This window comes from Panthera uncia, chromosome B1 (assembly GCF_023721935.1).
Source record: "Panthera uncia isolate 11264 chromosome B1, Puncia_PCG_1.0, whole genome shotgun sequence".
Lineage (NCBI taxonomy): Eukaryota > Metazoa > Chordata > Mammalia > Carnivora > Felidae > Panthera > Panthera uncia.
This window is the reverse complement of record NC_064811.1, coordinates 187,361,037-187,382,466: the sequence shown is the minus strand read 5'-3', so window position 1 is coordinate 187,382,466 and position 21,430 is coordinate 187,361,037. Positions and strand designations below refer to the sequence as shown.

The 21,430-nt window shown below is 40.4% G+C and overlaps 1 protein-coding gene across 1 annotated transcript in view; it reads left to right on the top strand.

The window, feature by feature from the left end:
• The first annotated feature begins 5,152 nt into the window (after positions 1 to 5,152).
• The window catches only part of TENM3 (teneurin transmembrane protein 3), a 294,059-nt gene continuing 277,781 nt past the window's right edge, over positions 5,153 to 21,430 (top strand). The window contains exon 1 of the mRNA XM_049631792.1: positions 5,153 to 7,402. Within this exon, the coding sequence (XP_049487749.1) occupies positions 7,360 to 7,402 (43 nt within the window). The 5' untranslated portion in view covers positions 5,153 to 7,359. The remainder of the gene's footprint in view (positions 7,403 to 21,430) is intronic.

The following is a 21,430-nucleotide window of genomic DNA, read 5'->3' as shown; positions in this document are numbered from 1 at the left end:
CAGAGCCCGACGCGGGGCTCGAACTCACGGACCGTGAGATCGTGACCTGAGCCGAAGTCGGACGCTTAACCGACTGAGCCACCCAGGCTCCCCTGATACATCTTTTTAAGAAGTACCTCACTCTGACCGATGGGTGCAGATTGAATAGGTGTTGCCTTAACAGAAGTTACCTTAGGTAAGGAAACTCAAAACATGTCTGTAATATAATACAAAGGAGGAAATGACAAATTGTGTGCGGTAAAGACCAAATTCCGTTTGAGAGAGTGTAAGGCTTAGCTGGGAAGATCAGAAAGGACTAGTGGAGAGGTGTTTCAAGGTGTGAACGATTTAGACATCGAAAGCAAAGGGGTGGGGGAGAGTATTCCAAAAATGAGATGAAGCACCTCGAAGAGCCATTCAGGGATCTAGTGGGTAGTTCAGTCTGGTTTGAACTTAGTGGAAGGTACGTTTGGGACCAGACCAAGGAAGACCTTGAGCTCCAGATTAAGAATGTGAACTTTGCTCTACATGGCAGGATGCCAGTGAAGAGGTGGATTGGAGCAGTGTGTCACCGACAGTAATTTGGAATCTGTGCATAGAATACACTGTGGAGGTCTCCACTTAACTTTGCCACTAACTAGCTGTGCAGCCTGGGGCTGAGTTTATTTAGTTTTGTCTTTACCATCTGTGAAATGAGGTTAAACGAGGTTCTCTCTACGGCCCCTGTTATTTTTAAAATACTGGGACTTTCAATATGGCAAATGTTTTTAAAGTACTGGGTGTTGAAAGTTATTCATCATTTTTACAGGAACACTAATTCAAAGGAATACATGCACCCCTATGTTTACAGCAGCATTCTTTACAATAGCCGACAGATGGAGGCCAACCATTGATAAATGGATAAAGATGTGGTGTAGATACACAATGGAGTACTATTCAGCCATGATAATGAAATCTTGCCATTTGCAACAACACGGATGGAGCCAGAGTATTATGCTAAGCAAAACAAGTCAGAGAAACAGAAGTACCATATGATTTCACTCATATGTGGAATTAAGAAACGAAACTATGCAAAGGGGAAGAAGGAGAGAGAGAGAGAGAGACATAAAGAAAGAAACAGACTCTTCACTGCAGAGAACAACCTGATGGTTACCAGAGGGGAGGAGTGGGGGGCCTGGGGGAAATAGGTGATGGGGATTAAGGAGGGCACTTGAGGTGAGCACCGGGTGGTGTATGGTAGTGTTGAATTATCATATTGTACCCTTGAAACTAATGTGACACTGTATATTTAACTGATGGGAATCAAAATAAAAAAATGAAAAGAAATTCATTAATTCATCATTTTAACAGGTTAGTTTACATGGAAAGACTGCAGACAGCATTATTAGATGAGATCGTGGTGGGTCCTGTTTATTGCCCTTTCCCCAGCTTTGTGTGACCTTACATTTGTTGGTCTACTTTTCAAACAGCAAATCTGAAGTGCTAGCCGGGCAGCAATTCCAGATACATTTTCCCCGTGCAAAATAGAAAATATCGAACATAATAATTTTTCTCTACAATAGCATTTGTTTTCCCGTTCACATTACCTGAAAGAGGGGTACATAAGACGTTAGTTAACCCAGGCACTCATGTCAGAGCCTATCATTCTGGCGTTGTTTGGGTTTACTGTTGTTCCTCCCACCGTTATTTGCACGCCGCTCACCGTGGCCCTCTCCCCCCCCCCCCCTGGCCCCCCCCCTACTCGGAAATGGGTAGACAGTTCTCCTACCTCCGTCCTCGTACAACAGACCAGCAAGAAGCTTCCGTCTCACCCAGGTAACAATCCTTTAATTCTCTGTTCCTTTAGAAAATGCTCACCACCAGACGGACAGTACAGCATTATAAATTATTAATATCTGACTCTATCCTTATTATATTGTTCTATAAAATACTTAGCCTTTTGAATAATTATAAATATTCAACTATTTCATTAATACATGAGCGTGTTGGCCAAAGAGCTAATGTAGATTTATTTGCATCATGATTAAATAACCATGATAGCCAGCAAACGTTGCCAGGAGTTACTTAAGTTACTCTGCGGTTAATTTCTGTACCTTTAGTCACATAAGGTACTCTGCATCGTCTTTAAAATGCTGTCCTTTTCTTTTTTGCATTGGCGAGAGAGAGAGTTCTGGATAATGGCATCCCTACTGCTCTCCTCTACTGGGCCTTGCGAGGCGAGCGCTCCCCAAATAGTAAGTCCCGTCCTACTCAGTGGTGTATAAAGACATCAGATGTTAGGGGGAAACACTGGTATACCTTAAGTGGTTATTATTTTTGGTTTTGTGGAATGGTCAGTGGGATGGGTTGTGCTTGGAGGATGGTGGGAGGTTAAATTTCTCTGTTACTTCTTGTAATCATCCCCCCCAAAAACACATTTGTAATGACTTTGGGAGTGATGGCGTTTCTGACGTTCGTAGGCGTATGTAGTACAAAATGAAAGAATCCTTGGTGGTGCCGGGGGAATCTTAGCCATCACGGTGAGCTTGAATGTGGACCACCAACACTCAAATCGATGCTGGGCTACAGACCTACGGTTTGCTGAACCTTTTCTACCCACTTCACGTTCGGCTTATGCCTACTTGGGCTTTTCTCATGTTTCCTCTTAACTTGCCAGTATAGTGCACATAAGAGATACGGGAACAACTTGAAGAGAAAAGATAAAGACTGTAACACATGCAGGGGATGGGGTAGTTCACATCTACTGCTTGAAAACACTCTCGCGATTCAAACAGAACTTTAAATTTAGTTGATCTCAGGGGCGAGGCTAGTAAGCCCGCTCTTGGTCTTTAAGTAGGTTTTGCAAAAAAAAAAAAAAAGATTTATAATGAGGTTTTTCTTTGAATGCAATGTGGCTGGTGCATTTTCTAGTTAACAAAGTAAACTTTAAAGCAAAACGCTGGTTTCAAAGATGATGACAGGACTAATATCTTTATGTAAACCTTGGGAGATACTTGTTTATCATAGTTAAGTTTGGGACACAAAGAGTGTTCATCCCATGAGTAATGAATGTCACTACATGTATGTCCCAAATATTTTTAAACAACTCTATCTGCTTAACTTCATTACATTAAAATTTTCAATAAAATGTATATGTATACATCTGTATTCCATATATATTTTTTTCCATATGTATGAAAAAGTTGTTACAGCTTACAATCAAACTTATTAGCCGTAAGCATTTAATGGCCTGATATTTTCTTGTACCATTTTGATTATGTTTCATATCCTGGTACATGCCTCTAATCTGATCTCAGATCCTTTAGTTTTTTTTAATTAACTCCTACAACATATTACTCTGTTAATTTTTGGTGTGTATTCATATTTATAGTTTCATCAGTGCATTTTCTTCATGTGAAAGTGGTAGTGTTTTCAAACTGTTCAAGGATTCCGTTGCAAGTTGTGAAACATGTTAGTAAAAATGACGTTTCGTTTTTTTCCCTATTCTTTTCTTTTAGAGGTGAATTATATTCAGTTGATTATAAGAAGTCTCAGGGGAGTGCTTTTTGGTAGCTTTAAATTGTTTCCCATAGATTTTAATGTGGGGACACCTACAGAATCCACTTTGGACACGGGGAAGGTTGCAATGGTATTGCATTACGCTGTCAGCAGGTGTTGCCTTGGACATTGGTGTAAGGCGAGAAGGAAGGGATCGGGGTGCGGAACAGTAATTGGAAAGAGAGAAATAAATCCTTCCCTTTCAGTTGCTTCACCGATTCCCAATGTTCCAGGTAAAGTGCACCTGCTGAGTGGCTGAGGAGAACAGGTAGATGCTAGCATTCCATTAATTTCAGAGGAACGTCAATGGACTGCACTTACTCAGCGGGCGGGATGTGCTGAAGGAAGATGGACGGAGGGCAGAGAATAGAGCGGAAAAGGGGTGTCGCGGGTAGCACGGTTCTCAAAACAAGGGGCAGTACGAGTAGGATGTATCCTCATCAGCTTATGTTTCCAGCGATTCTCCTGGTATTCCTAATAGCACTACGGATTTTTGTAGTATTCGAAGCCACGTTAAAATTATGACAGCCTATGTTAAAATTGTGCACTGCGGTTCAGTAATAGAAAGCTAACATTTCCTGAACTAATTTGAAAATCTAGCAGGCTGAGAAGTTACCCTGATAAAGAACCCGGTTTTGATGACAATAATGAGATATACGGTGTGATGTCAAAAACTGTCTTCCAGTTGACAAAACAATCCATAATTTATGGATTGCCTTAAAAATTAAAAGACAAAGTCAATTATAACTAATTATAATGCTGCATTTACTTCAGAAGTTATTATATCCTTTGGGATAAAGGAAGTAATATTCCTGTCAGTCAGGAATCTTTAGCTATAGCTTCCTGGTTCTATCTTAAGAATTCTTCAGTTTCGTTTCATGAGAACCCTAAGCCACCGAAAGCCTGAAACCCCGCTATTTTTAGAAATAAGTGTAGTAGCTTCTGTACCATCTTTGCGCATTTGTTCCTATTCTGAACTTCTTAACTGTGCCAGATCTTCAGAGAGGTTCCTGGAAGTTTTCACGGCGACTGGCGGCTGAATCCGTCAGAGACGAATTTTAAACCATGCGGGAGAGAATAATAATAATCTGAGTTACCGCATCAGAATTTCATTGTTATTCCTACTCGTGTTGGTTTCCAATATTCAGCAGAAATTAACAGTCCAAACTATGGCATATTTGTTAAATCTTTGTTTCACGGTGGTCACCTTTTTTTTTTTTTCAGACAAAATCCAAATTATCTGCAAATAATAATGTGCATATATTAGCATCTCCTAAAGAGGTAAAGGGGAGTAGTTTATATTTTCCTATAATTTTAGGTCATAAGGAGAGGAGATCTGCATTCTTCCTTTTTTTTTTTTTTAAATGCTTATTTATTTCTAAGCGAGAGAGAGCACGGGAGGGGCAGAGAGAAGGGGACAGAGGATCCGAAGCAGGCTCCGTGCTGGCAGCAGAGAGCCCGATGAGGGGCTCAGACTCACAAACCGTGAGATCATGACCTGAGTCTAAAGTCGGACGCTTAACTGACTGAGCCAGCCAGGTGCCCCTGCGTTCTTCCTTCTTCTGAGAACGTGAGTTATTAGAAGAAAAGAAAAACTCATCCTTGTATAAACTTCCTAGAAAATTTAATGACTTTACAAATTAATAGCTGCATATCAAGTTATTGGTGAGGCCTTCTTCTGGATACGCTTTGATCACGAAGCAGTTTGCGAGTGTAAGTGAAGTACATGTGTTTTATGTTGTGGAATCAGCCGTGTAGCATAGACTTCTTTCCTTACCTAGGGAAAGGACAAAAAGAACATTCTGGAACAACATTCAGGGATATGTATCCAGAGAGGACACACTATGACAGACTAGTTATTTGACTAATATGATAAGTTGTGATCCTTTTTATATATTTAAGATTTCATTTTGTTGGAAAGCTTTCCAAGGGTGACCTAGGACATGTGCCAATGACGAAAGCCTCTTGTAACAATTCAGAGCATGCTGTGTGCGTTATGAAATGGGATTGTAAAAATCCTCTCCAAAATGGCATCTGAAATAGCATTAAAGCACAGTTTCCTTTGATAAGGCTTTAAGACCCTCCTATGAAAAGTGATACTACTCTGAGTGACACTGTGTCAGCATTATGCGATGTTGTGTTGTTCAGAACCGACATTAATCCATTAAGGGTGCGAGGGTCATTTATTTTCCTCATGAAGTCATTAAATACCACTATTGATTTCTTTTCAGTCAGTCAGATTGTACCTTCGTTTTATGATCACACTATACATTAATGCTAAGTGTTGATTTTATGCGCTTTAAATAATGGATCCTATCTTATTTAAAATTAAAGTTTAAAATGAAGTTAAAAAACAGCAGTTGGGAAAACAAAATTGTATAATTGGCTCACTAACCAAGATCACGTTTACTAGAATTAGAAAAGTGATGTTGATGTTTAAAAATGTATAACTTGCCCATCTCCTGTGTATTGTTTTCTAAATAGTTGAGAGATGACTTTTAATTCATCTTTAGTAAAGTAAAATGAACAAAACTGGAAATGTGGGTCTTTATAACACCCTTTTCCCGCTGCCACTCTTGTAACTAAATATACCACTCTCTGCTGCTTTGCGGATGGGTCCGTTGCGCATTTACTGTCCAATTCCCTCCTTTTTGCCACGTAAACAAAAACAAAGAGTAAATACTCAGATTTACTGGATTTACCGGAACCAGATTCCTGGTCCTTTGGAGTATGGAGCAGGAAAATGGGGGAGGAAAATGAAAAACAAAAAAATCAGTGTAGGATATTCTGTTCTGGAAACACAGATGGATAGTACTCCGTGATTTTGGTTACAGAACTCCTTTTATGATATAAGTTGTTCATTTCACTGGAACGATGGGGAATGGCTGCTTCTTTCCCCTCCCTGGAAATAACCGTGTTTCTCAAAAGAAATGGCAATGGAGAGAATTCCATTCTTTCTGATTTCTGTCATTCTCTTAAGACCAGTAATTTTTTTCCCTTAAATACAAATACGTTATATCTCGTGTTGTTACTTGAAGGCGTACTTGAGTAGTACCAGGAACTCTGTAGGGTTCCTATTCTGGCCGCGTTTTGACTACTTCTCTTCCCTGTCCTTTTGGAACATGACATCAAGATTCGTGGTCGAGACAGAGGCGAGGTGATGTTTATTTATTAGATCCCCGCTCTCCCAGGCAGTACTCCTGAAGGTCTCCAGTCTCCAGTGCAGGAGAAGCGAGTGGTACCACGGCTGTTACAAGAGCATCTTTGGAAAAGCTGTGCGCTCAGCACCTTTTTTCGTAGGCTTCTTGCCTGGCTCATTGACGGAAACCTGAGCGGAGCTGTGATATTAATGAATTATGACGAGCCCTTTGCCTGCCAGGCGGAGGTTCCCGCCTCCCTCCTTTAAGACAGAAACTTAATGGAAGCTGCTCCAATGGGCAGGCTCTCTGATGATACCCCTTAAGTGCTCATCCCCTTTTCTGATGTGAATATTCAGAGAGCCACAGAAGCTTCAAGTGGCAGCGTTTAATATCGTCTTTCTCATAATGCCTGAATAATTTTCCGGAGACTGATCGCTGCAGCTGCTGTGAACATGGTTATTTGTTTAGTTTTCACCTTGGTCCTGGTGGAATGCTGACCCAGCTAATCTTCAGGACTCACGGGGAAAACGGTTTCATATTCATAGCTCTTGTCTGTTCTTCCAAAAAAACACAAAACTGAAGCGTGTGATCAGCCACTTTCGTAATAGAGACATAAGGAGAACTGGTTCTTTGGTGAGAAAAAAAAAAAAAGACGATTAATGAAGAATTTGGTGAAACATGAAGACGATCTTGCATATTTTTAATGGATGTTTGTGACAAGGAAGGAGAAAGCTTAGGCTGTCGTGGTGAGTTATAGAATGTTTTTTGAGATTTCCCTCTGGTCGTGTTGCTCATTATTTCAAACAGCCTGGCTCTTAAGCTACTGTAGATTTCGTTTTAAGTGTATTGGCCTTCATTTGCTGAAATGCTTCAAGTTCACAGCACTAAAGTCATTTTGAAAACGGGATGTAATTACAAAGGTATCTTATGCTTACCAACAGCTTTTTTGGATCAATTTAATTATCATTACTTGTGGATACTGTAAATTGAATATCCCTTCCCTAATTACATTAAACTCAGGGGTTAGCTGCTTAAACATCTAAATGAGAAAAGTTCATCCTTTGCTATAAATAGGAGAATTGTTCTCTTATTTAGACTGACCTTAGAAGCTAAGCATTTTACATGATATTGTCAGGTGAGCATTATAAAGACAGTCTGTAATGAGATCTGTAATGAGGAACTAAGGTATAATGGCCCTTTGGAAAAGTTAATTTATTCCGCATTTTCTTATTGCATGATGGAATTAAAGTTTGTGGGTAGGTCCAGACCCCTTTTTTAAAGGGGCCGGTCACACGGTTCTTGGTTTATCCGTATTCTGCCGGTACTCTTAAGTGGTTTAATATTACTCTTCTAGCATAATGGAAGTCACAATAAAAGTAGTGAATTAGTCTTGCCCTTTTAAACAGAGCTAATTTATTTAGAGACTAGCAATGCTATTTGCCTACCTTCCCTCTCCCTCCCACCCCCTTTTACACAAATGATATACAGGAGTTTATTCAAGCCACAGAAAGAGTGTATTTTTCTCCGAGGGAAGAAACTGCTTTTAGACATCTCTAAGCAAGAACTGTTCTTTTCCTGTTGTGGAAAATCGGCCTTTAATTGGTTGATGTGTGTGTGTCTGGCTATTTGTTGTCTGTTCAGCTCAAGTGACTTTTTGTGCTTTGTAAGAGATCGTTTCTGGGGAGAGATTTGATTGATTGCTGCTTGTTACAGTCATTGTAAATTTTAGTGCACACATAGCTACTTGCTTTTATTTACTTTGTTTCCTTCCTCAGTGGTAGCTTCATTAAAAATCTGTCTAGTACAGTTGAAACTCTTGAAAATGTAAGCGTGACTACTTGTTTTCACAGAACAGTGCCTGCTGAGTGTGCTTTATGATTTATCATTAAACTTGTAAGACAGGACGAACCGAGGCTAAATGTGTTAGGATCGGAAGCCATTCTGGGATAAGGTAACGAGAGGAGGTTTTCATTATGCAAACAGGTAGCTAAAATCATTAATTGGTAATGGCTAATTTTGAGTCTTGGATCAAAACACATCCTGGTTTCTGGATTTTCCACTGAAGAACATTGTAGAATACAACAGAATCAAGAAAAAATGTAGACTGACGTTTGAGAATGAACAAGTGGTTTTGAACTCCGGGTTTTCAAAAAGGAATTACGTGTTATATTAAGGCATAGGGGGAGTGGTGTGTTTACAGCTATTTTAAAATACTTTCAACCGTATTAAATTCTAGAATTAGTTTTGCTGGGATACTAAATAACAAAATGAAAGTTCTTTGGATTTAGGGGTGTCTTTTAATATCTTTTTCAAACCCGTTTCTTAAAAATACAGTCTCACTCAGTTTAGTAGTTCAAGGTATGAAATTGAATGTTCGTACAAGTGGCAATTTTCCTGATCAATTCAAAACAGGCACTGAACGCTAGAATTGCATTTCTGATATTAGAGGACTGACCATAGGCAACCTAACTTTAAAAAAAGAAACAGGCAGCAGTTTTATGCGTCTGATACAATTAGGCACAGTGACTAGTTGTGTCCAGTCCATTAGAAGTTAAGTGTTCTTCTCCATAAAAAGCAATCAGAGGTAGGCGTTCAAACATAGATGTGTGTTGGGGCGCCTGGGTGGCTCAGTCGGTTGAGTGTCTGACTTCGGCTCAGGTCATGATCTCACAGTCCGTGAGTTCGAGCCCCGCGTCGGGCTCTGTGCTGACCGCTCAGAGCCTGGAGCCTGTTTCGGATTCTGTGTCTCCCTCTCTCTCTGACCCTCCCCCGTTCATGCTCTGTCTCTCTGTGTCTCAAAAATAAATAAACGTTAAAAAAAAAATTAAAAATAAATAAATAAACATAGATGTGTATAGATATGGTAGGAATTTCAAAGAGCCCTGCCCATTTAACTGTTCCAGAAAGGGAATACTGTAAGATACAGTAAGATACTGTCAGTAGTCAAGTGGATGAAAACGCAGGCCCGGTAAATGAAGGGGTGTGTGTGTGTGTGTGTGTGTTGTTTTGTTTCCTTTGGATGGTTTTTATCTTCATGAGTACATGACAGCTCATAGTCACAAGAGTTGAGGTTCCCAGTGCAGCATTTGTGGGACCAAAGTGTATCTAAGCCATAGGCTTCTTCGAAGGGAGGGGCTGCCTCAAGTAATCTCCTTGTGTGAAGTCTGCTAAAGCTCCGGGATGTGAGTGCTTTTGATGTTGGTGATGATAATTGACACACATTAAATTTAGCTCAGAAATTGAGGGCTATTAGCCAAACTGTTCCTCATCATTTATCCTCACTTCTTGAGAAATTTTTATACATTGTGGAGTATTTATGTTGCCCTGCCTGCCCAGTTAATGGTGTCACGGTCCTTTCTGATCACTCTGTGTTTCACTGAGATGGTACCAACTCGGGTGATACCTCGCTAAAACTTCCCTCCTGTTAGCTTTTTCAGTGGCTGCCTAGACAACTGTCAAACTCTATTAAAAATTATTTTCTCAGAAATTTGTTAAAAGACATGCTAAAAATTCTAGATTGCAGGACAGTGCACAAGATGGTTTATAAAGCAACATCTGGGGGCGCCTGGGTGGCTCAGTCGGTTGGGCGTCCGACTTCAGCTCAGGTCATGGTCTCGCGGTTCGTGGGTTCGAGCCCCGCGTCGGGCTCTGGGCTGACAGCTCAGAGCCTGGAGCCTGCTTCGGATTCTGTGTCTCCCTCTCTCTCTGCCCCTCCACCACTCGTGCCCCCTCTCTCTCTTTCTGTCTTTGTCTCCGTCTCTCTCTCTCTCAAAAATAAATCAACATTAAAATTTTTTTTTTAATTTTCAAATAAAGCAGGGTGATCTGGGGCACCTGGGTGGTTCCATCAGTTAAACATCCGACTCTTGATTTTAGCTCAGGTCATGATCTCTGGTTCGTGGGTTTGAGCCCTGAGCTGGGCTCTGCGCCAAACAGTACAGAGACTGCTTGGGAGTCTCTCTCTCTCTCTCTCTCTCTCTCTCTCTCTCTCTCTCTCTCTCCCCCAGCCATGTTCGCTCTCTCTCTCTCAAAATAATAAACTTTAAAAAAAGAAGAAAGTAGGATGATCTGAAGAGTGCCATTTAAATTTGAAGGTAAAAGAATTCCATCTTAATGTCTAGGGTAATAGGGATAAACATAAATTAGAGCCTCGGTTGGAAAAAAAAATACGGTGAAAAAAAGTACCATGACATTTAATTTTCACGGTTCCTCTCTGAGGTAGTGGTCCCACTTCTCAGATGGCACAACTGAGTCTCAGAAGTTAAGACAAATCCTTTTCCCAGCATCACAGAACTAGTCCAAGTATCTAGTATTTGAACTGTTATCACTCCAAAGTCCTTCAAAGAAAAGCCGGCTGCCACACTCCGTGGCCCATGGATTTGGTGTCGGTATAAACACAGAGAAGGAATATTTAAGGAAGGAAGGTCTCCCCCCCCCCCCCACCGTCTCCTCTCCCATTCCTTCTCTCTTCGTTCCCCTCCTCACCGCCCATTGCCGTGCTCTTCTCCCATCCTTGTCATTACTTGCTCCAAAGTCATTACAAATAAATACATCTAAGGACACGGGGTGTTTGAACAGCTTCTTGAGCCTCCACTGTGAAGAAGTTCTAGAACTCTCACTGCTCACAGCCCCTAGGAGCTGAGAAAAATAGGCAGCTGGTGACAGGAGATGCAGTTTATGCAGGTTCTGACTGGCAATTGTATAAACCCAACTATAGGCTAGATTCCCAGCTACTAAAATCTCTACCCCCCCATCTCCCAAGATACATTACTTTCTTCTTTAAAACTTTTATAGACTATCCTGCTGGATTCATAAACCCTGGGTAGCAAGTGTCATGCTAAAGTATCTGTGTATTTTTAAGGGGAATCTTAGAAAAACTTCTTCCAACGTGTACCTCTTTAAATAATAACAGAGCCAGAATCCAAAAGAGTGAAAAGCAGTTTTTAAGTAAGGCACTTATGGTTTACATAACCATCAAAATATTGTTCCTTGGTGTCAGAAGTTCTGGTCTATGTCTGAAGGTGCTTCAAGAAGAAACATGGAATCCAGGAAATAAATACTCAAGTAGCTGAGACATAATAAGCCTGGATGAATACCTAGAGTTTATGAATGAATTATTGAATTATTATAAATACTGGGAAAATATCATGTCCTGAAGACCATCTTCAAAAGCATTTATTGTCAGCTGTATTGAAAGTTAAAGATGATTCTTACGTGATTATAACTTACTTTTGTCTTACTTGTACTGTAAACCAGGCATGCATTATATTGACCCTTCCTCCCCCATAATCCATTTCTCCTGTGTTTGTTTACACAGAGGCCAAGCAATAAGCTAGTACAGCTTTAACTAACTCTGGGGGTGCCAGTCCCAACAGTTGTTTTCAAGTTTTACTCCTGAAGCTAGTTTTACAGTCTACTTCTTTTTTTTTTTTTTCCTTTCCGGTTCCCAAATTATAGCTTCTATTGAAAATCTTGTGCCTGGTAGGTTTGCCGACTAGGAAACACGGGGACATCAAATGGCAGAGGAGTGATTGTGATTGACTGCTGTTATCTTCCTGCTGCCTTAGTACAGACACATCAGCAGATCTGAGTTAATATAGCACCCATACGCGATCATATGTTTTCCTTACTAATCGTCAATGGCACCTACCTCCACACTATTCAAAATAGCTTTGTGTACTGACAAGAAAGCATTAAATTTTCATCACAGACTGAATGTGAAAAAGAAGCTTTAGAGAGATGCAGGAATGAGTTAATTCTTTACAAATATGACATAGGTTTGGTATTCTTAATATATAAAGAGTTGTTACAAATCAATAAAAAAGAGACACCATAGAAAAATGGAAAATTTATAAAAAGGTGGCAAAGATAGCTAAGAACCATAAAAAAAGATGACCAGCATTATTAATGATCAATTAAATTGGAATAGAATAGCAGTGAAATATCATATTTCATTTCTCACATTGGCAAAGATTTTAAAAGCTTACTAATGTTAACTGTCATACATTTCTGGTGGGAGGATTTACTGGTAAACAGTTAAGGAATACGGCTTAGCAATATATGTTTTAAATTTTTGAAAGTAGATATCATTTGGTTTAGAAATTTATATTTGAAATTCTAAGGCAAGAATTCGGAAGATATGTGTGTGTGTGTGTGTGTGTGTGCGCACAAGAACATTTATCAGTGCTATTTGTAATGTCAAAAAAACTTTCAGTGGCCAGCAATAGGGGATTGTTTGAAGTACATATTTGAATGTCACATAATCTTGGAAAGTACTGATTTAGAGCTATATGATCTGTAATAATTATTGATAGAATGTATGACAAATTAGAAAAATAGGTTGTAGCAGAATACATGTTCCTATTTAACATATATGCAGTGTGTATTTGGGAGAATTCCGGAAGAGTGTACTCAAAGTTATAACCATATATATTTTCTGGATGGAGAGAGTTAGAGGAAGGTTTTAGCTGTTTCTTTTGTCTTTTGATTTCTCTGACCCTTCCAACTCTTTTAGGATGACCAGCGTGTAGTGTTTATAAATGTAGAAAGTGAAGAGAAAGCTATGCAACGCTGATAATCAGGTGATTTAATCGCTTATCACCTCCAAAAAGCTCTGCCAAGCAAATATTTGTCTTGCTTGGGTAGTAAGAGGCAAAGAGTACAGACCTATTTAGCGCAGTAGTGGTACCCCATGCTACCACCAGCCATACTGATAATCAAGATGAAACAAATCAATATCAAGGCAATAAAAACATGGAAAGAGGCGATAGAAAGACCCAGTTTGAAAGACATATTGAGAGTGCAAAAATAAAGTTATATCGAAAAGTCAAGGATCTTTACTGAAGACTATATCACATATAATTAACCTTTGCAATTTATCTTATTATATGACACTGTAGTTAGAGTAACAGGTCTACCCAGACCTTATAAATATCTAGAAGGTAACGTTAGTAGAGGGGCTTTTAGAGAATAAGTTGAATTATATTTTAGATTCTTTGTTTTTTCATAAATGGTTTTTTCATAAAAATAATTTAGGTCCATTGTTAAAAATTCAATGACCCTGGAAGATCTATCATTTCCATATCCAGAAGCAGGGGCTCTTAACACTTTGGCTGTTTGTTCGGTGATTAGATCCATGTTGCTAGATAATATGCCATTATTTCTTAATTTATCCATTTTAGATATTATCTGTTCACATCTTATGACATGAGGATGCGTCTCTCTTGTGGTTCTTCACTTACTTTTTCTCCATTCTTCCAGTATAGTTATATGACTACTTAAATGTAGTCATTAAGTACGTGTTAATTTAGAACTGTGGATTCTAAATTGAGAACCGTAGATTCTATTCTGATTATATGTATTCTCCTGTGTGGCTCTTGGTTGTTGTTGTTTTTTGTGTTGTTTTGTTTTTGTTTTTGTTTTGTTTTTGCCTTTTACTAGAGTATATTCTCAAAGTCCTAAGATTCAGTATTGGGAAGTAAATTTCCTGCATTTGTACATTTCTGAACATGTCCTTTTTCTCTGCCTTCACATGTGTTTGATAGCTTGTGAAGACTTTTCAGCTGAAAAGTATTTGCTCTCAGAATTGGGACAGCATTGCCATCCTGCTATTTCTGTTGAGACCTTCAAGACCATTCTTGTTCTTCTTTGACCAGAATCGGTTCAACCCCACCCCATACCCCATAGAAGCTTTTAGGGTGGTAACTTTTTAGGATGGGTGGTGCTTACAGTATTGTGTGTGTGTGTGTGTGTGTGTTTCATTCATTGTGTTTGTTATTCCATGGGCCCTTTAAATTTGGAGACTCTGTTATGAGGATTTGTCTTAGGGTATTTCTTTGATAATTTCAATTTTCTCTTCATAGTCCTCCTTTTGAGGGGCTGTAGAAACCCCCTTTGTTGATTTTCCAGTTTTCTTCTCTCTTCTTTCACATTTTTCCCATCAGATTTTTTCTTCTGCGTTCTCAGAGCGATCTCTTTTGCTTTTAATTTAATTGATTTCTCTCTACTTCTAATCCTTCTATTGAATTTTCTCTGACTTTGACAAAATGCTTTTAATTTCTAAGAATTCTTTCATACATGTTGCTTATTTATCATAGCATACTGGTTATGTATTTGGATATAAGTGTTGTCTTAATTCTTTGAATGTTAAAATGTTTGGTTGTTCATTTTAATTTTTTCTGTCCCTGAATTGTCCATTTATTTTGACCTCTTTTGTTCATGTTAGGATTTTTTTAGGTGATCTTCGGTTATTCTTATGGGTCGTGAGGTACTAAAGATACGCAGAAGGCTCTGTGGGCTGGTGTTAGGCATAGAATGTTTCTGTCCCCTCCAGATTCATTTGTTGAAATCCTCCCCCTCAATCTGATGATATTTGAAGGTGAGACTTTGGGGAGGGAATTAGGGTTAGAGAAGGTTGTGAGTGTGGAGTCCTCATGAGGGGTTTAGTGCCCTTCTAAAAAAAAAAAAAAAAAAAAAAAAGGAAGATCCGGGACACCTGGGTGGCTCGGTCGGTTAAGTGGCTGACTATTTTGGCTCAGGTCATCTCACAATTCATGAGATCAAGCCCCATGTGGATGTCTATGCTGATAACACAGAGCCTGCTTGGGTCTCTCTCTCTCTCTCTCTCTCTCTCTCTCTCTCTCTCTCTGTCCCTCCCCGTCTCTTTTTCTCTCTCTCAAAAATAAATAAAAACCCGAGAAGAGAAAAAGCCAAGGGATCTCTTTGTCCATCCACCTCCATGTGAGAAAACAGTGAGAACACAGCCATGTGCAAAACAGGAAGTAGGCTCTCATCAGACACTTGGATCTTGGACTTCAGTCCTCCAGGACTCTAAGGAGCACATTTCTGTTGTGTAAGCCCCTCAGTCTATGGTATTTTTGACACAGTGGCCCAAACTGACCAGTGAGATACACGGGTTGGAGGTTTTTACTGGTACACGTCACTGTTTTATGATTGGAGAAAAGTCACTTTTTTTTTCTTTTTTTTGCAAATGTCCATGTGTGAGCATAGTTTATCAACAAACTGGGTCATTTCTGTTGAAAAGAGTCTTCTGCTCTCTTGTCCTAAGGGTATACAGCCCAGCTGCCAATGTTCCTTTGCAGAGATTGGCAAAGGGGCTTTTTGGTCATACGGTTCTTCAGAGCTGGCATCCATTTTAGCTGTGACACCCGTCTGTCCTATGCCTACCGTCATGTGTGATGTCCATGGTCTTCCCCACTCTCTTTCTCCAGAGAATATGCCTTTAGCTTCCTGATCAGAGTGGAGGTTGGGAGAGTGTATACGGTTGGCTGCTGGGAATCTTTCCATGGGGTAAGGTGGGAATCGACTGGTTCTCTGTGTAGACTTGCAGTCTGTTCCCCAGTGTTCTGTCCCAGATGTCTTCTCCTTCTGTCATACCTGGGACTTCCCAGTCTTGAGCTTCTGTAGGGTGGTGAGGACTGAATCCACTTTCTTCTCATTGCCCCAGTCAGTTCAGTGGCAGACTCTGCCCCTGATTTATTCCTCTCCAATTTCACTAGCTCTTTGCTGTTATTTTTCATTCATTCATTTATCCCTTTATATTTATAAAATTTCTAGTCCGCTCTAAGCCAGACGCCATACTGGGCACAAATAGACCAAAATCTGACTTTTGTAGCTTACCTGGAAGAGGAAATGATAATGAGCAGCGTTAAAATAAATTTCTACTCCTGCCTGGGGTACCATGTCTTCCTTTGCTGTTTCTTATACAGATTAGGCACGCTCCTGCCTCAGGGCCTTTGCATTTCCTATTTCCTCTGCCTAGAATGCACTTACTACATTTACACTGTCTCAACAAACAAACCTCAGGTATCAAGGACTTGCATTACTTGGTTACAGATTGGCAGTGGCTCTCCTGGGATTGGCTGGGCTCTGCTCCACACATCTTATTTTCAGATCCAGGTAATCTGTCTGGGGTATATGGTTTATGGTAGAAGGCAAAAACTCAAGGCGGGGGCGTGGGGGGGGGAGCGGGCCGAGCCAAACTTGGCAAGTGCACTTAAAGTTTCTGCTTAGATGTGGCAAGCTTCACGCAAGTGATCCCATGGATCACAGCAGGTGACATAGCCAAGCCCCGAATCAGTCTGTCAGGGAAATGTGATGAGGCCATGAGGGGAGATGTAATTGTGAACAAATAATTTAATCTGCTAATCCCAGATTACAACGTGACTCATGCCCTCACTTTCTTCAGGTCTTTGTTCAAATATCATCATCGCTGTGATGCCTTCTCTGACTCCACCTCCCAAGTTTTATTATTCTTGCACTTCCTCTTACCCTTTTCTGACTTTTCTCCGCTTACTTCATACCATCCAACATACTATGTAATTTATATCTTTTTTTGTTCCAGTTGACTGTCTTCCCCAGCTGGAATATCTGTAAGCTCCACGAGGGTAGAAATTTGCTGTTTCTTCATTGCTCTTTACTCAGGGCCTGAAACAGTGCCTGACACACAGGAAGTACTCAAAAATATTGTAAATATCTAGAGGGCGCCTGGGTGGCTCAGTCGGTTGAGCGTCCGACTTCCGGTTGGGTCATGATCTCACGGCTCGTGAGCTCGAGCCCCGCGTCGGGCTCTATGCTGGCAGCTCGGAGCCTGGAGCCTGCTTCAGATTCTGGGTCTCCCCCCACCCCTCTGCCCTCTCCCGCTCATGCTGTCTCACTCTGTCTCTCAAAAATAAATAAAGTAAACATTAAAAAAAAATATCTAGAGACCCCTTCTGTTGGAGCTCCTCTGTCCTTCCAAATCTTGTACCAGATCTCAGGCTGATTTCCGTTGTTCAAGAGTCTGTTGAAATAACTCATCCACGATTGTATCTGCTCCGTTCTCTTTGACTTTGTGAGTTATACCTTCACTGTTACTTTAAAGGATCTGCAAAGGAGGAGGAGATACATACTTTTTTCATCAAACTGGCCATCCTGGGGCACCTGAGTGGCTCAGTCAGTTAAGCATCGGGCTCTTGATCTTGCCTGAGGTCATGATCTCATGGTTTGCGAGCGCAGGTCAGACTCTGTGCTGGTAGAGTGGAGATTCCCTCTTTCCCTCTCTCTCTGCCCCTCCCCCGTTCACTCTGCGTCTCTCTCTCTCTCTCTCAAAATAAATAAATAAACCTAAAAAATTTGGCCATCCTTAGCTAGAAATCGGAGACTTCTTAAATATTTATTAACTAAAGTCTCTTGATTCGATGTTCTAGCCTTCCTATAGACTAACCTCCAATTACAGATTTGATTGGGATTTGTTTTTTAAGGTAAAGGTAACACAGAGTCACGTTCTCCCTAAATGCTAGAGTACAAATAAATTGCTTAATGGCTATTACCGGATACGTTCTGGCTGTGAGGCCACCCCCTGCAAAGAGGCCACCCCCTGCAAAGAGGCCACCCCCTGCAAAGAGGCGATTCTTGGCTTGTCCTTCATTTCAAAGAGCAACTTCATAGCCCCCTTGCTTGAAAGTGAATTAGTTCTTGTGTAGGTAGGTGTGGGTGAGCAGGTGTGTGTGCGATCAAGAGCATTTTCATACTGAACACAGAGGGCATTTGTAACTTGTCTTCCAGGGACCCATTTGCTATTTTGGGCGTGCTTCTCACCTCATACAAGCAAAAAGCAACCCCCTCCTTGCAGCTGTCTGCCAGCCTGTGTGTCAGCTACCATCATTTCCTATCAGTTGTTCATCATTGCTTTTGACTGCATTTCAGGAGATCGTTCGTGCGTTGTTTTCTGCCCTCGCTGCTTATCATCTCCCCAGCCTGGGCCACTGTACGACAGAGGCTTCGATGCCGTGCTGTTACGTATTCTTTCCCAGTTCAGTCTAGTGATATTGTGATGGTGATCTTACTCCCGGTATTTGTATGTGAGACTGATGCAACTTGTTACAACACCACAGTACCTACTTGGTGACTGTCTAGGGAGCTGTAAACTTACATCAATATCATCAATATCGATCAAAACATTTTGAAACTCCTCCTGTAGAAATACCTTTAGGGTCAGCTTACAAGCCACATTTAAAAAGTATTGTTATTGTGTATCAGCCTCTCATTTCTAGCTGGCAGGGTTAACTCCACACGAACATCTACGTGCCCTAGCATCTCGGTACTCCAAATAACGTGTCTGTTTCCAAAAATAAAATCCACTTTGCAACGATGAAAATCTGTATCACACCCCAAATTGTGTGATCTAGCCCCCCAAACTGCCTGATAGCATTCCAAAGTGCTTACTTTGAAAGGGAGATACTTACGTAAATATCTAAATTATTATATGTTCTTTTTAAATCTGTTTTCTCTTATTTCTGTGCCTCTCATTGCCTCTTCTGCTTCTATTTTTATCCTCTAAGCCTTACTCTCGTCTTCTCATGGCATTATCACTGACTCCACATAAATCATTGCTTTGGCCTTGTCGTCATGTGCTTACTGAAACATGCCTTACGTAGCAAGGTAGGAGGAGACAGATGTCAGGTTTCTTCTTATAAAACCAAAGCACTAAGTTTCTCTCTGGAAAGGTAGATGTTGACAATGAAACAGAACTCAGAGGATGATGCTTCACATGGTAAAATCCCAGAATGTTGGAAATGGAAAGGACCGAAGATAATCGCTCTTGAAGAATAAATACCATAGCTCTGGTCCAGAAAGGGGCAGAAATGACGAAGTCCTCAGGAGGACAGAGCCACGGGAAAACCCTGACTGAGCACATCGCTTGCAGCCAGCATTAGCTCACGTAGCCCAAGGTAGATGCATGAAACCATGTTGAGAGCTGTTAAGGCCCTTCGGTTGTTTTTGTTTTTAGGTTCCTGCTACATTGGAAGTGTTTTCAGTATTTAGCGATAATACAGCATGGTTGAAAGAGTGCATGTTTGGGGATTGGAAACCCTGAAGTTTAATCTTGTCTTCACCTTCAGCTACGTGCGCCCATCTATAAAATGGGTATATTAACGTCTAAGTGACAGAGCTAAATAATAATGAGTGGAAAGGATGTAAAGATTCAAAAGAGTCAACCACTGGCCTGACACATGGTATGCTTAAAAAAAAAAACAAAAAACCAGGCTGTTCCTTTCTTCTTTCCTTTTTTTTTTTTTTTTTTTTTAAGTTTTATATATTTAAGTCATTTCTACTTGGGGCTCAAACTCACGACCCTGAGATCAAGAGTCACATAGTCTTCCAGCTGAGCCAGCGAGGCACTCACCTTTCTGCTTTTTAATTACATAATTACACAATAAGGTGTGTGTGTGTGTGTGTGTGCGCGCGCGCATGCACAGGTGTGTGTTAGGATTTATACATCTCTCTTATATGCTGCGCAAAAATGAAAAGTGATCGTCAGATAAATGCCTGGTCTCCAGTATTTCCAATATTTTACGTTCTGGTTGGGATATAACATAAGTACGTGTACTCCTGGTATATTTATAAAGCAGGTTTTATTAGATCAACTAATAGATTCATACACAAGAGATTAAAGTACATGGATGACCACAGTTCAAAGAGGTGAGTTTGGGCCTGATACCGAACCTTTCCATGGAAGAATTCCATGACATCTTGTTGAATTTCCTTGTTTGTGCTTAGAAGTCGTCGGTCAGTTAGTTGGATGGCTGGCGTTCGTTGCCCCGATAGTAGTGAAAATGGGCTGGTTAAGTTTATCTGTGTTTAGTCTTCATAGGCAAATACTATGGAACATCTAATCTTATCTGTCATATTCATGATCCATAAAACCCTCTTTTGAAGTCAGGTTGCATATTGCAAAAAAGTGGAGCTTTAAAGTAGGTCACAGTCCTAAGAGACACGCTGGAATCAACATCTGAAATTGAAAAGCTATTCTCCATTCGTATTAAGTTTTTAGGTTACCACTAAGGGAAAAAAAAAAAAAAAACACGAAAATGAGATGAAATAAAGGAGGACTGACTTATTCAAAATGTAAAGACCGTAGAATTATGCTAACATTTTTCTTTCGTCTTTTTTTCTCTTCTGTCATTATGTCTAAAAATGGATATCTAACATTATATAACACGAGGTCTTAAGATCTCTGAGAATTGATCAGCTCAGCTGTCTTCTGTTTTCTTCTTCATCCAAGTACTCTTGCCGTTGTGCCTTTTCTGGGTTCCAGAAACTCATTGCCAAATGTCTTCAAAAATCAGTTGCCGCAGACTTCTGTATCTCAGAACGGAATCATCTCCTCAGTTTGATTTGTCAGGGGTCAGTCTTTCATAGACAACTGCCTGGGCTTTCTCTATAAATCAGTGGGTAAGCATTGGGTCTTAATTCAGTCTTGCCCAGAAAGCTGTTGAAGCATGGTGCTGAGGGAGAATGTTTTTCCATAGAAGGAAGAATGCAGTAAATTACCAATATCATGGCAGAAGTTTTGCAAGCGGAAGTTTATAAATTTGTGTTTTAGGAAGGAGACACGTTGCAAAACGTTTAGTCAAGTATCTGGGAAATTTTCACTTTTGAAACACAGTGCTTCCAACCCATTTCTTTAAACGTCTCCTGTGTAGTTAGTTACTGCTTTCCCCTCTGGCAGATTGTGGGAAAAAGAAATATACCATGGACGCACACAGCTTTAATACTCATATCTTTATGTTACTTTCTTGTATATTGTGCACTGATGATCTCATATACCTACACCGTACATGTGACCTCTGTCTTAAATTCCAGTCTGGTCAAAGAGACTTGTCCTCCCTTGTGCCCCAGAGCGGATGGTTCCTGACAACTGAGTGGTTAATTCTGCGGGTTCTGGCATCAGATTTCCTGCGTTGAAATCCCGGTTCTGTCGCTAAATAGCT